The sequence below is a fragment of the Merops nubicus genome, unplaced genomic scaffold (assembly GCF_000691845.1).
Source record: "Merops nubicus isolate BGI_N331 unplaced genomic scaffold, ASM69184v1 scaffold6867, whole genome shotgun sequence".
NCBI classification, from domain to species: Eukaryota; Metazoa; Chordata; class Aves; order Coraciiformes; family Meropidae; genus Merops; species Merops nubicus.
In genome coordinates, this window is record NW_008620890.1 from 2,350 (window position 1) to 17,669 (window position 15,320).

A 15,320-nucleotide genomic window follows, 5' to 3' on the forward strand; every position below is an offset into this window, starting at 1 on the left:
GAAATTAATAAACTCTTCAGCTGAATTGTCTCAAAAAGCACTTTCTCATGCTGTAAGTCTAAGTAAACAGATTAGGTGTATTTTACTAGTTCAAACAGCTTGAGTGAAATTGGAAACATAAGATAGCTAGAAATGAACATTGTAGGGGGTTAGCTGGTGCTTGAGGAACAGTGGTTTCTTTTTGACTTTGTCTCAGTTACTTTCAAATAACTCACATTAAGGAGATTATTTAAATCAATGCCTATATCAATAGTTTATTTGGCATTATTGAAGTATTAGAAGCAATGCTTGTATTTAAACTGAACAAGCAGTTCCAGCATCACTGGGGAGTGTCTGCCCTCTTTAGGTGGATTCCCTTGAAGACTCAGGCAAGAAAGAATGCTTGTTGCCTGGGACAGCAGCTGATGGACGCAAAGACTGGCTTTGGAAGTCTACTCTTTTGGTTGATCAATGTTTGTTGGAGAAAGTGAATGTGGTTGGGTACTGGAAGAGCCTTTGCTGCCTCAACAGGTGTAGCTATGGGTTCAGCCATGGCTGGGATGTGTCTGGAGTTCACTGGATTGCCAGGGGAAACAAGCAACGATGCCAAGGAGCTGAACTGGCTCTGCACGTGTGATCTCACTCTCTCCATGCCCATGAAGCCCAGAAAGTGTTTTGGTTCTGATTTCTCTTTAAACCAAATGGAGGAGTTTGTAGTCCCTTCCTGGGTCATGGATATGTTGTACGTGGTCTGTTTCTTCCTGGCTTTTCTTAAGTACTGACTCGGGACGTGGTGTGAGGGGCCTTTGGTCCAGCACAGCTTGGCTGGTTTGCAGTCATATCCTGGACTGTTGCCTGGAGGCTGAGCACCAGCCCATCTGCAGGCAGTTGTGCTCCGTGCTGGAAAACCTCCAGAGGTTAGGAGGAATAATGATGAAACCTTAGGTGAAGGAAGCACGTGGTCTGTGAGTTTCAGCTCTGGTCATCACATAGGCTGGAATCTCCTTGCTTTAGCAATGGGAAGAGTCAAGGCAAGCTGTTGCTCTGGGCTATTCTTACAGCAGTTCTCTATGCAATGTGCTTCTCAAATTTTTTTTAGGTCTTCCTAAGTTAAGCAAATGAGCAAGAATGTTTAAATGTGCTGAGATTTACTAACACAAATGTGTGTGAAATACTGTTCAAAGTGTAGGACACATTCACACGGCATCAACTAAATATTTGATTGTCTATGAGAACTAATTCCTTCAGTAGTGCTCCCCAGACCTTTGTAATCATTCCATCACCATTTCAGCCATAAGGTGTTAGTGGTGGATCTCTAGGGAAGGTCTCATGAACACGTGTCTACAGGGTCGGGATGTTTAAGTTACAAGGTGCACACTGGTGTGATGAGTATTTGTATCTGTTCTCCGGTTCAGGGGTAGGAGCAAGGCTGTATTGCTGGGGTCTAAGTAGGACTGCTCAAGCTTTTAAAACACTTGCAAAATGCTGGAGGAGTTAAACCAAAGAAATCAAAGAATTCATCTACTTGGGAAGATTTCTAGAGGCCCTTAAATATTCTTGGGCTAGGAAAAGGTGCTAAACGCATAGCTGAACTTTGGCCAATTCTTTGAGCACGTTTGCACAATGTAACATTTAACTCCAATTTGTTTCTCTCTTATTTGCTTTGCTGAAGTTTGCCAACTGAGTTCTGAATCATGGGGAAAAAGCTTTTCTGTGTAAGAGGATATCATCGATTGATCCAATAATTTGCCTCCCTCCACCCCTCAATGAAAGCTAATTTTTGTCTGTCTGTCTCTTTTCTTTTTGGAGCATCAGCACCCCAGTCTGATGAAGGCTCTGACATTGATTCTGAACCAGATTTACCTTTAAAAAGAAAGCAGCGGCGCAGCAGGACGACCTTCACAGCAGAGCAGCTGGAAGAGCTGGAAAGGGCCTTTGAGAGGACACACTACCCTGATATTTATACTAGGGAAGAACTCGCACAAAGAGCCAAACTGACAGAGGCTCGTGTCCAGGTATGTCTTTAGAAGCTGCCTAACAAAGGGAATTTCCTTTTCTGTTAGCATCTTGGTCCTTTTATTCTCTTTTGTGATCCTGCTCTAGGGTAGAAGGAAAATGTAATGCTCCCTTATTTACAACCTTTGGGCTCTTTGCATCTGTACATGGACATTGGTTTTCTGACTCTTTAAGACAACTGCTTTGAAAACTGCTTTTTCCCCAGAAATTGTTCCATACTTGCCATGACTGTAATACTGAGCCCTTGGAGAGGAAGGTCTGTTATCCCAGTTTGTTTTATGCTTTCGACAGCATTCTATATGTAATCAGATCAGCTGTTGTGCCAGTTTATAGATATTTAACTGATTTCATCTGTTGTTGTTCGGCTCTTTCAGGCATTAACAGGAGAGAAAAACATTTTAAAAAGAACAATGTGTCTATAGAGCCATGCAAGTGAGCACTGTTACTGGTGCAGTATCTAGAGTTTACTCTGAGGTTAGCTTTTGAGGTTGACTGGATTTAAACCTTGTAATATTGCTTTTATCCCCACTTTTAATTCAAAAGAAAATAAACCCTCAAATAACTGTTAGGTCTTCACAGCTTCATGTAGATCTGGATTGTCTAAACCAAGCTAACGTGCTGGAGGAGTAAACCACAGAGTTGATTTAAAGTAAAAACAAAACAAAACAAAAACTCCCTGGATTTTCAGATGTCCATAACTGGGCAAATAGCAGCCGACTAATTCTGGAATAAAGTGCACCCTGGAGTTCAGGTTCAGACTAGGACTTACTGTTTCACAGCAAAGCAGCATGTCCTGTTTTATTAAACAGGAAGAGTTCTCTGCTGCTCTTTCACTACCTCACACGTTTGAATTCTGTTCTCTGCTGCTCTTTCACAACTGTGAGTGTTTGTAAGCAAATGTGCTGTTGGGTGAGAAGCAAAATGTTGTAGCTTGTGATCTAACCAAGGAAGAGAAGCGAGTGGTAACTTGTGATCTAACCAAGGATACAAGTGAATTTGGTTGCTTCGGTGAAACTGTTTTTATGTTTTGACCTTTAAAACTTGGCCTGAAGCATTCAGACTCCACAAACTGAAATACACAATACAAAATATCCCTCTGACTTTGAAAGACAAGCATGCCTATTGCAGCAGGGCTGTATTATTGAGTACCTGCCTTGAAAGGCACAGACTCTTTCCGTCTTACTGGCTAAATGTTTTTGCAGAAGACTTCACACCACATTTCTTGTAAGTGCTTGACTGAGAGAAAATCAGATGTATGATGAATACGTCTGGAAGGCAAACTCAGTGGTGCATGACTTCTCTTAGCATGTTTACTAAGTGAAATGTTTGCAAAACAGCTTCGTATATAGACTTGGGCCAGGTAAGACCAAATCAAGCCCTGGGAATCATCCATGCACAAACATAATAAAGATAAATTCCTATGCAAGTTCTGTTAGCAAGCTGTATGGGCTCTAGGATATGATGTTTTGGTCTATGATAGCTTCAGTGGAAAAAAATGATAAAACGAATAAAATGAAAAAGACCTTGTTCATGTTTTTCTAAATCAATGACCCACAGCTAGAAGAAAAGCAGGACTCTCATTAACATAACAGCTGTCCTAATGTGGCTTTAACCCTGTGACTTCTTACATTCCTTATGGCTTCCTTGGTTCCCTTGAGACACATCCTGTCTCACGCTATTCCTATGATCTACAGTCTCACGAATTCCCCAGTACCTCTGACATGGATATTTTATCTAACCCAGCATGGAAGAAAGTTCCCAGTCAATCAATGATTAAAATACCAGAACAAAACCTTTCTGGATTAAAGATGAGCTGGGGTTGAGGTAACCAGCCTGTGGGCAGTTTCCTAGTGTACTCCATCTGTCTGGTACCCTTGAAGGCTGGCAGAGTGATTTAGCAGTGGATTAAGGGATACAGGATTTGCCTTATCAGCATTCAGCACCTCCCTTATAGCCCCTTAAAATAGCCACCTATGATGGGCATGAAATAAAAGACGACCTGTGAAAAGAAAATAACCCTGAGAGACTCAGGGCTGAGAGGGCTGGATAGCAGTACTGATGGAGCATTCAGGCTTCCTTAGTCACACTTCTCTTTTGGTAACAGCATGACAGAGATCAGAGATAACAAATTTTATATGGATATATTCACAAGGATCCTTCACTGCTTCCTGATCAAGCACCATCTAAAGGATCTGGCTTTCTGCAGCCTAAGTCTGTCTGGCTCCAGAAAATTATTTTTCTTTGGAGCTGTAAGGTCTGATTTCCTAGTGTTGTTTTACATTGCATAGGAAGTGATTGAATTGATTACAACTGGACCAACCTTGCTATTCCCTCAGTTCCTCCATGCTTGCATCTCATGAGTTATTTTTTCTACCATGCTTCTTCTGTGGTCCCCCTTTTCTTCTGTTCCCCAAAGCAGTCTCTGAACACCTGGGAAAGGAAGAGTCTTAAACCACTGAACCATCTAATTTCTCACTTTCCCACTGTTGAAGGGTAACCAAACGCATGTTTCTAAGTGGGCTGTTTGGAGATGGGGAAAAAAAGGTTGCCTTTAGGCTGAGATCAGACATAGAACATTTTGGCCCCTAAGGGGAATTTTTTGGAAAGCTATAAACAGCTCAAAATAGACTTTACACTGTGAATGTTGTGTACTTAATCGTAGGGACAGGAAAGGCTTTTGAGGAAAAAAGCATTGCAACAAACTCCACGATGTGAGAGTCATGAGATATGTAGCTATAATCATTGCAAATACTTCAGTGCTGAGTGTAGTGAGGAACCAAAATGTGCCCTGCAGTTCCTTTCCACTCAAGGACTGCTGAATCTTTCTCCCCTGTGTTTGAGCCCAGGTGTGGTGTGGAACCAGGAGAACCATTTCTCCTCTGCATGTGAGATGCAGCAAGAAGGGGAAAGTTCTTCAGTCGTGTACATTCATCAGATCCAACTCAGAAATATAAGTGGGGTCCCAAAAGATGACCTTGGATTAAAAAAAATAGTAGTAACACCCTGGGAATATGAGGTCAAAGATGCATACATATCATGAGTAAAATTCACAGTCGTACAGGGTTTTACTGGTTGAGTTTAAAACCTCATTAAACCACTATTAAGTTGCCGTGCAGGCCCTTAAGGTCTGCGGCCTATTTTTACTGAGTCAGTCTCAAGGCAAATTCTAGAAGTGAAATTTTCCCCTGTGTAGATAAAGATCAAAGGTTCTTTCTGAGCATCAGAGCAGCGTGGTTTTGGTTTCTGTAACAAATAGCACGTACGGAATGATGTGGGTAGCATCTTTTCTGGCCACCTTTTGATTCCCACGTCAAACTTATTTTTAGACCTGCATGAGCTGGGCAAACTCTGGCAACAGCTTGGAGCCTGTTTCACATTGATGGTGGGAGGTGTTTACTTCAATCTTTTGGCAAAGGGTTTTTAAATAAGGTTCAGGTTTGTACCATGGCAGGCAGAGGGCCAGGAGCCTGCCTTGGCTGATGGGGGCCAGCCAGTCAGACAGATCTTTTTGGGCTGTGAGTTGAAAGCAGGCCTCCCAAATGATCAGAAATGTAAGGCAGGAAGCTTGTGTGTTGGACCAGGGTGAGGGTATGCCCCCCAGCTCTATGGGATTGTGCAGGGCACGAGATCCTGCTGCCAAAAGCAGCTGGCACATGGCCTTTCTGTTTAACCCCGAAAAGCAACAGAAGAAGTTTATTTGGACTCTTTTAGTCCATGAATAATGGTGGAAAAGCAGGGGAAGCCAGGAAGACTTCTGAAGCATGAGTACGTCCTGTCCTGCAAAGGTTCTTAGCCAAATCCCAGGTTTAAATTGGTTTGCTTGAAGGCCTCCAAAAAGAAAAATACTGTTTAGCAAAAGACCATGTATGAAAAATCAGGCAGATCACTCCAGGCTACTGGGATGGGGTTGAATGAATGTTCCCATGTCAAACTTGTAATAAGCTTGTAAGCTTTTGTAAAATGCTTATTAGAACCTCAGCAAATAAAAGAAGTCCCAAGAACTCAGGAGTTTTGAGGAGCCGGAATAAAAATTATAAAAATGTTTTGTTTTAAGTGCTGTGCTTGCATATTGTTTTCTTTGATTCTGTGTGGTACACAGAGGAGAAAAGGTGGTTTGGAGAAGAAGATAGTGCAGGGAAAGGAAAGAGAAGAAATGATGACTCTTAAGCTAGTAGTAAGGTTTGAAAGCTCTGACGTCCAATCTCTCAGTTTTAATAATCTCTTCTCAGTAACAACCAGTGATAAGCATTCACTGAGAAATCATGGAGAAGGGATGAACTGTAGAAAAAAAAAAACAACTTAATTTGCTCTCAGCTCCTCTGAAATGGTTTGGGCCTGTGTACTGAACTGCACAGTCCTGCAGGCAGATGGGGTAAAGGAGTGAGGATGGATTCAGAAACACTTAAGGCCCTTCAGCAGATCTTTACAGTTATTCCTGATGTGGTCTGGGGAGAATTTCTAGTGCCTTTTCTTGAGGCTGTCCCTCTTGCGTCATATATAGGATAAAGAAAGAAAATTGTGTGCATTTTTGTAGTAGATAACCCTGTAATTGCAGACTTCTTTTTTTCCCTTGGGGTAAAGGAGAAATTCTTATGGGTAAATTAGCCAACTACAAACATATGCAGGCCCAAGATGACATTTTTAAATATAAAGGAAAAGAAAGGATGTGATTTTGATTCTTTTTTTCTGGTCCCTGCTGCCTAAGGGCTCAAATTAGTGGCGCTTTAATTTATAAATACACAGTTCAATTTGCTTATTATTCAGTATTTTTTCAGAACTATTCAGCTGCAGTTTTTTAGAAGTACTTGTGCAGGACTGAGTCAAAGTTTTCTTAAAGAAACCTATGAGAGTGATGGATTGTACTGGGGAGGTAGCTGGAAGTCATCCTTCCTTTTGGCATGGCCTAATGGATTTTTGGTCTGGTCTTCTCCCCACTGTTGGTTTTGAAAGAACTCTGGCTTCTGTATCACATAGGTAACTCCTACCCCAACCAGGATGACTCCTCATCACCATAACCAACAGCTCCTGGCAGATCTGCAGCCTTGTGGTGTTCCCACTGGTGCTCATGGCAGGCTGTTCTCTGCAGCAGATGAGAATGGTTTTGGGAAGCTGTGAGGGAACAGGCCTGCTCATGGTGTGCCATGATAATAGGCCTTATTCCTGCGAAGCTGGGAGTGCCCAGGTGGCCAAGGACACCAACAGCATCCTGGCTTGGATCAGCACTTGTCTGGCCAGCAGGACTAAGGCAGAGATCGTCCCCCTGGTCTTGACACTGGGGAGGTCACCTCTTGAATCCTGGGTTCAGTTTGGGGTCCTTCACTCAAAGGAGGACCTTGAGGGGCAGGAGTGCGGCCAGAGAAGGGCAATGAAGCTGGGGAACGGTCTAGAGCCCAAGTATGGTGAGGAGTAGCTGAGGGACCTGGGGGTGTGGAGCCTGGAGCAAAGGAGGCTCATGGGAGACCACCTAGTTCTCCACAGCTCCTTGACAGAAGGTTGGAGCCAGATGGGAGTCAGTGTCTTCTGCCAAGGAATAAAAGGTGGGACAAGAGCAAACAGGCTCAAGTTGTGCCAGGGGAGGTTTGGGTTGGATATTAGGAAAGATTTCTTCCCAAGAAGTGTTGTCCAGGCCTGGCCCAGGCTGCCCAGGGCAGTGGTGGAGTCCCCATACCTGCAGGGGTTTCAAAGCTGTGGAGGTGTTGTGCTGAGGGTTTTGTGGTTCACCTGGTAGTGCTGGGTTAATGGTTGGGTTGAAGGTCTCTTCCATGACCAAAAATGATCCTGTGAGGTTGCTGTGAAGCTGTGTTACCAAATAGTTGCTGCCAAAAAGTTGTTTCTATTCTTTCCACAACTGGTCTCTGGCAGTGCTCATCCTGGACAATTCCTATTTCTAGGATGGGAATTCACCCTACTGCAAAAAAAAAGGAAGAAGCCCTTCTTTTTTCCTTTCCCCCCTGCTGTTTTATGTTCTCTGAATGAACTCCCAGTTGGATCAGAGAGGCACAAGACCTGGTGTCAGCCTTTGGCCTGGTGGAGGGGGAAGGAGCCCGCACAGCCTTCTCTGAAGGCTGCAGGAGCAGACGTGGAGCTGGTACTGACAGGGCCGGCGGGTCGGGTGCTGGGGAGCCTGACGTGGAATGGGGAATGGGGTTACCCCTCTGCCTGGGCTGCTGCAGCCCAGCTCTGGCAGCACTTCCCTCCTTCAGCCTCCCTGCTTCGCAGAGGCAGCCCCACAGCTTCTGGCACAGCCCAAATTTGATCCCTCATGGCATAAGCCACCAAGGACTGCCTGCAGGGCGGGCAGACTTTATTTTGAATGTGAATTTTGGGGGGAGAGGCGGAGAGTACAAAGGGGTGGGGGAGGAAGTTATAATGAAAAAATATTATAAGGCAAAAGGGGGACCCCCCCACCTTCTGTGTAAAATTAGAAGTGCCTTTAACAATACATCAGTCTTTTGACTTTGTGCGTTTTTGGCACTCATGCTTGCAACGGTCAGGGCTGTGTATAACAAAATAGCCACGGGTTTTCTGCAAAATTCACATCTCGAATGTTCTGCCCTGTTGGATGGGAGATCTTTTTGCCTTAAAAGCACATATTGCACTCTGTGTTTACGATCAGACTGTGGAAATGTCAAGGCTAATTACACTCTCGTGTTCCCAAGTGAATAAATGCGTCTTTTAAAGAATATCCTGTTGAGATCAACGAAATAAGATGTTGGCATGATCACTTGTGAATTACTTAGAGGAAAAATGATAATAAAAGGCAGGGTCTAATATTAGCAAATAGAGATGGGAGAAACCTACTAGTTCACCTCATCTCATTCTCCCTCGGTGCAAAATACCTTTTTTTAAATATGATGTTGTGGAATGATTTTTTTTTTTTTTTGGTTAGTCCAGTTCCAGATGCTTGAAAAACTGGAGCCTCCAATACTTAATTCCCTTAAAGGACTATTTCTTAATTTTTCCCCTTTGCTCTAAATTTCATCCTCTTCAGTTCTGTTTTTGAGATGTAAGTTTTGGCCAGACACTGGGGTTCAATTTTGTTTTCAAATCATCTGGGTGTTTTACATTCCATCTTAGAAAGCGACACAGAAATGGGGGGGCCAGAGCCCCCTTATAATGAGTTGTGACTTGGCTTCTGGTGAGACATCACTTTTGGGTGCTTGGGTCCCTCAGACAAGCCGTGTTTCCTCTATCCAGGCCTGCATTTGCACAGCACCAAGCACAATGCTGACCTGATTTGGAGTTCCTGCATGCTACACCAACACAAGTAGATCATATTCCTTCAGACAGCACTCTCTGTGTAAGAATGCTGTAGTATGAGTCTCCAAAATGCAGTAGCTTGCTTACCATAGACTGGGTTGAGTTGGAATGGGCTTTCAAAGGTCATCTAGTCCAACCCCCCTGCAGTGGGGCTTCGGGTGGCAACAGAACTCTGCACAAGCATGTTCATGGCTGGACTGCTGGAAGATTTTTTGATATCATTGTGTCCTTCTCAGGGATGTTTAGTACACATCTGCAGCTGCAGATCTGTAATGTGAGCCAAAATCTATCTGTAAGTAAAAGCATAAATCTTGGCACTAATGCAAATTAGGTGCTACTGAATAAAAGTTTGGGATCTAAGGCTTGAAGGCAAATGCTTATCTGTAGAGGAAATAATCTTGTTACCTCATTTTCCTCAGTGGAATCCACTCACATAGTGTAGCTCAATTAGTGTTCCACAAGCATTTGAAGATCATCAGATAACCCTCTTGACCTGAAGAAGGGAGAGTGTCTTGGAGAAAGCCACAGTTAATGATCCGGCTAGCTAATTACAACATGGGTATGCTGTTCCCTGCTCCCTCTCTGACCTCCATTATTCTTCCTAAGTGCTCTTTGGCTCTTTAGCAAAGCCTCTTCCTCCCTCTTCAGCATGTCTTGCCCCTTTTCCCTTCTCTTTGGTTATCTTCAAAAGATACTGAGTGCAAGACTGGGCTTTGCGAGACAGATGCAGGAACTATAAGGAGTAAATAAGAAATTTAGACTAAATATCAGTGAAGGAAGTAAAAGATAAGGAGAGAGGTGAAAAAGGATATAGATATCTCTCAGATGAGAAAGTAAAAAATTATTGCTGAATCTAGACCCATTCTCAACTATTACTCATTACAGGCCTCACATCTCCACCCTGGTGCCTTGTCCCTGCCAGCTGCTTTCTGAAATGGATGGTATGGAGGCAGAGGGAGGGTTAGTATGTACAGGAAAAAACCAAGAGAGGGATTCCTGACGTTGAACAGAGGCTCTATCTACCCCTCTGTCCTGAATTTTAAACCAGAGTGGGAGTGTGTAATTGAGGAGTAGGCATTGGAGGCCAGAGGAGGAGGCAGCTGTGTGAACTGAACATCTCATTCTGAAAAGAGGATGAAGCCAGATCAAACTACATGGTGACAGATGGCCCACATCAGAAACCAGATGGCCCTGTGTGTCCTGCCACTCCTGCTATGGAATAACAAGCGGAGGAGGAGCCCACAGTGCAGTCCAAAATGTGGTTACACTCTTATGTAGGGGCTGCCCACGGTTTGTAAGTGATGTTACACCTAGAAATCCAGTCTGTGATGGTCGATTATAAGCCAGCATGGGCTGTGTGCAGGAAGGGTAACAGGTCTGAGACCTGATGTATTTTCACAGAGTGGCTCATCAGTGAACACGCCTCAGTGGCTTTCAGGCCAGGCCTTGTAAGATGCTGTTAAGATCTTAACTAATTGATAACATCCATATTGTTATATGGATGTTATATTATCCATATAATATCCATGGGTATATTATCCATGGATAATCACTGCATTGTACAGTTATGAGTAATTATCTGCTTGTTTATGAATATTTGTAGGCTCCCTTATCTGAGAAAGTGGACATCTTCTTTCCTTCACGTCATCCAAGAGCTGGAAAACTGAAAACACAAACTGAGAATGACGTGAAGGAAAGAAGATTTATAGCTGAAACGTCCCACTAATCCAAACCCCATCTGCTTGGTACCCTGTCCTGGGAACAGATTTCAAAGTGGTTCTGAAATGCTAATCTAGTACTGAAATCCTGCTCTACTGGTAACATCAAGTTTATTAAGAGAGGTTTTAGACATATGTGAATACATGAAAACTTGCTGGGAGGGATTTGTGGGTTTTGTACACAGGGCTTGTATTTTTCAAATTAAAAGCTTAAAGTTCTGTAGATCATTAGGGCAATATAATATCCCAATATATAAGTAGAGCACCTTCCAACAGTGCATTAAGCGATGCCACTAACTTGTCAGCAAATTAAATATCGAGACAATACAATCCAGACCAAATAGCTGTGGCTGGCACTTAGATCAAATGGAGAGATGTTTTCCCTCATTAAATCTGGTGCAATAAGGATAGGGATTGATACTATGAAAGGCAATTAAAGCTTGAAAGCACTAGTCCTATTGTTTCTCAGGAGAGGCTGTATTGGAGATTTGGGATTCCAGTGTCCTGTCTGGTGAACCATGGAGGAGTGTACCAAGGACTGCTTTCTTGTCTGGCACCCCCGAGCCCAGTGTGCATCTTCTGTATCTCTCCTCTTGAACTCTGAGCTCATTTAAATACAACACAGTTACTTCTGATGCATTCACATGTACAAAAATCAAATGTCTGTAATTAAAACATTTGTAGGTCTGGTTTAGTAACCGGCGTGCTAGATGGAGGAAACAGGCAGGAGCCAACCAACTGATGGCTTTCAACCACCTGATCCCAGGAGGATTTCCACCCAGCGCCATGCCAACCTTGCCAACGTACCAGCTCTCAGAGCCCTCCTATCAACCCACCTCCATACCACAAGGTACAGTAGCCAGTAGGTACTTGGTTAAAACGATGTTACTGGGAGGGGGGCTTCCTGGGTTGATCCACTATAGAACTGTTTTCCTCTTTAATGTAGAAAAAGGCATGTTGGCTAAGTAAGGAGTCTGAATTTATCCAACACTGGAAAGCCCAGCTATTCAGACAGTCTCGTTTCACCTCAGATAGGAGCAGGTCTCAGTATGGCACAAATTTGTCTCAGTGTTATCAGAAACTCTGTGAGCTTTGGATTTGGAGGGGGAGCCTCAAATCTGGGCTGTGCTAGATTTTATTGTTAAGGAAAAACCGTAGGTGAGATTTTTATAAAACAAATTCCTGTGCTCCTCTTGCTCCCTCCTTGAGATTTGTACCTTAGCTGTTGGTGGATGTTCTAATTAAGGGAATTTTTCAAAGCCCAGGGCTTCTCCCATCCATTACTAGGTTCCCTACAAACCACGGCAGAGTTTCTGTGCTGTGACCAGGAGGGGAAAGCCTGTTACCAGCCTTCTAAGCAAATAAAGCTTTCCCTTTATTTTATATACATAAAATATTGCTGTGTCAATTCTGAACAATGTGTCCACTGAGGATGGTCTGAAAACTGCATGTCTGTTATGATTCTTTACATCTGTTGAGGAATTTTTGCATCATCTTGCTGACCAGTTCAATATCTAGCAGTATTAACGATTTACCTTTCCACTTAACCAGTATTTAAATGCAGGTCCTGATGCAATTCTGTTGAGTCGAGCTTCACATAATGAACATATTACACCAGAAAAAATGGGAGGAAAACATATCAACATGTTTCTTTTGCTTCTAGCCGTGTCTGATCCCAGCAGTACCGTCCACAGACCTCAGCCTCTCCCTCCAAGCACTGTACACCAAAGCAGCCTCCCTTCGAACCCAGAGAGCAGCTCTGCCTATTGCCTCCCCAGCACCAGGCATGGATTTTCCAGCTATACAGACAGCTTTGTGCCTCCGTCCGGGCCCTCAAATCCCATGAACCCTGCCATTGGCAATGGCCTCTCACCTCAGGTCAGTCCTGTGTTTTCAGACAGAGGATTTGCTGTATACCAGAACCAAAGAGTCTATTCCCTCAGGCCATGGTATAATGAATTGCCAAATTTAAACCATAATGTATTCTTTATACAGGCCACATGATTTCAGTTTGCTAGTTTCCTTCTTTTTTTAAAAAACTTTTTTCCCTTCTACTGGCTGAATCAAGAGTCATAGCTTATATCTAATTTCAAGTGATTTATAATGTAATCATGCAGGCTTCATGTTTACATTCAGTTGTCGAGTGTTTCTAATGTCCTGCTCTTCTCCTGAAGATCTGCAGCTAGGTACAGAAAGTAGATCATGTACTTCTGTGAATAAAATATCTCTTTGAGATAACCTCACCAAGGTCTTGCTGAACGGTCCAGGAAAATTACTGGCGAGCAGCACCAGGAGAGTTCTAAGGGCTGAGGAGTGTGCATAGAGATGAGCTGTAATCGAGTTATAAATACATAAATTAGGAGTATTACTGCTCTTTGGCAATGTAGAGATGCATGAATACCATAATTGTTTTTCTAATTTGCATGAGCTCTTTTTAGGAAATCATGTTAATAAATTGCCTTGATAATTGAGTGTCAAAAGGTTGGTTAGATTTTCCTACACACGGGGTCTGTCTGAAGCTGCCATTATTAGTTAAAGCTTGAAGAGGTGGTAGTTTAGTTTATTAGCAGGAGCTTTGCCCAGGTGCTTGGAAAGAGAGGTCCACTAAATTCTGAGAAGTCACAAAGAGGATGCAATCTATAATTACAATCAGGAATCTCTTCAGGGCTGAAAGTGAGAGTTTTAACAGCTTTATCTGCTTTCTACCCTTTTTTCCTCTCAGTGGTTAGAAAAACAGAGAGAAGCTCAGAATGACACAAATGAAAAGTGAAAAGACAATTATACTCAATTACACACTAATCACTGACTATCACCATTGCCTGAGCGGGGAGAGGGCATTCTAATAGGCAGAAAATGAGATTTTAATGGCACAAAGGGTGGCCAAAATAACGACTCGTATATCTTTGCCTCCTTCGTTTTCTTGAACTTGTGGTTTGCATCTCGGGAGTACAGTTCCTGGTTCCTGTGCAACGGTGATAACTCTGTGCAGCTGAAAAGTTCAAAGGCACCCGAGTTGAAAAGAATGAATAACAAAGGCAATGAAATAAACATTTTTGCCCAAAGGCAAAAGTTCATAAACCCCTTTTTTGTAACAGTAAATGTAATTAAGTTTCACAGATTCCTATAGCAGAGAGTGGGGTACAAAACTTTACGGTTTGAAACCTCGGGAAAAAAAATACCAGCACAAAAACAAATGGATGCACTTCCAACAAGACTTGAATGGGTTTTGTTCTAAAGAATTCTGATTTCTAAATGCAACCTCCAACACAAGCCGTGACACTATATTAATTGCTTCATTTTTATTTTTATTTTAAATGGCCGGTTTTGTAGCGTGTGAGGCTTCCACAATTTGACATAAATATCTTCCTAGGATTTAGTGTTAATCCATAAAAAGTAGTTGTTAGTGTCAGTTTAAATGTGTGTTGATTCTGGATATGGCAAATGTGATCTTTTTTTCCTTTCACAAAGCCTTTATTGTCTGTGACACAGAAGTGGAGCACAACAGTAAAGAAATCTTCTGATGTCTGTGTAAAGTGGGACAAAAAAGTTGAGGCCAGGTTTCCTCCCCCCAAAAGCCTTGCTGATTTGAGGTTTGATATAATCAGCAGGAGATCCTGGAGCAGATTAGATGACTTTAATCAGTTACTGTGCTTCTTTACACCCAGCCCTGACTTTATGCCATGAAACTTTTGTCATTTGTTGTTTTTTTTTTTTTTTACCTTAGACTTTTGAAACCTTTCTCTACTCCAGTGCTCATTCCTCCTGGCTCTGTCCTACACCTCTACCAACAGGTTTAGGAGGAGGCATCATCACTCAAAAGCTGAATGCATGGAGGGGTTAACTTATATCTATTATGTCCATTTTGATTTTGAACAGCTTCTTGGCAACCAAATGGTTATGTTCACTGGCTGATAATGATCTTTCCATCAACAAACAAACAGGAAACCCAGCCTGAAATTCATGCTCTGTTACCAACAGCTCCTCAAAAGCTGTTCTGGGGCCTAACCAATGACTTGGAGATACCTATAAAGTGCCATATCTAGACTTAGGGGTTTAAGGGAGTGATACAGCCTCAAACACATAAGCTATACACAACAAACCGTGGGACTGGAACAAAACAATGAATGTCGTTCTGCCCAAAGCAGCCTCATACATTGGCTGTGTTCAGTGTCACGTTGCTGCATGTGAAATGCCCCTGAGTCGTGTCTTCAAGGGGCAGCCCCTTGTCCTGCTTCCTTGGGGCTCCTCCTCCAGGCTCCCAGGGGCTGGGGTAGTGGTGGCCAACGAGTCAAAGTCAGTTCTGTGCTGGGGATTTCATGAAGAGAGCGAAACAGGAGTTTTCCTGCT

At 43.0% G+C, this 15,320-nt stretch overlaps 1 protein-coding gene across 1 annotated transcript in view; it reads left to right on the top strand.

The window, feature by feature from the left end:
- Positions 1-1,788: 1,788 nt before the first annotated feature.
- The window catches only part of PAX3 (paired box 3), a gene marked incomplete at its 5' end in the record, with an annotated part of 23,647 nt that continues 10,115 nt past the window's right edge, over positions 1,789-15,320 (top strand). Inside the window, 3 exons of the mRNA XM_008944243.1 lie at positions 1,789-1,994; positions 11,658-11,823; positions 12,637-12,851. Of these exons, the coding sequence (XP_008942491.1) occupies positions 1,789-1,994; positions 11,658-11,823; positions 12,637-12,851 (587 nt within the window). The remainder of the gene's footprint in view (positions 1,995-11,657; positions 11,824-12,636; positions 12,852-15,320) is intronic.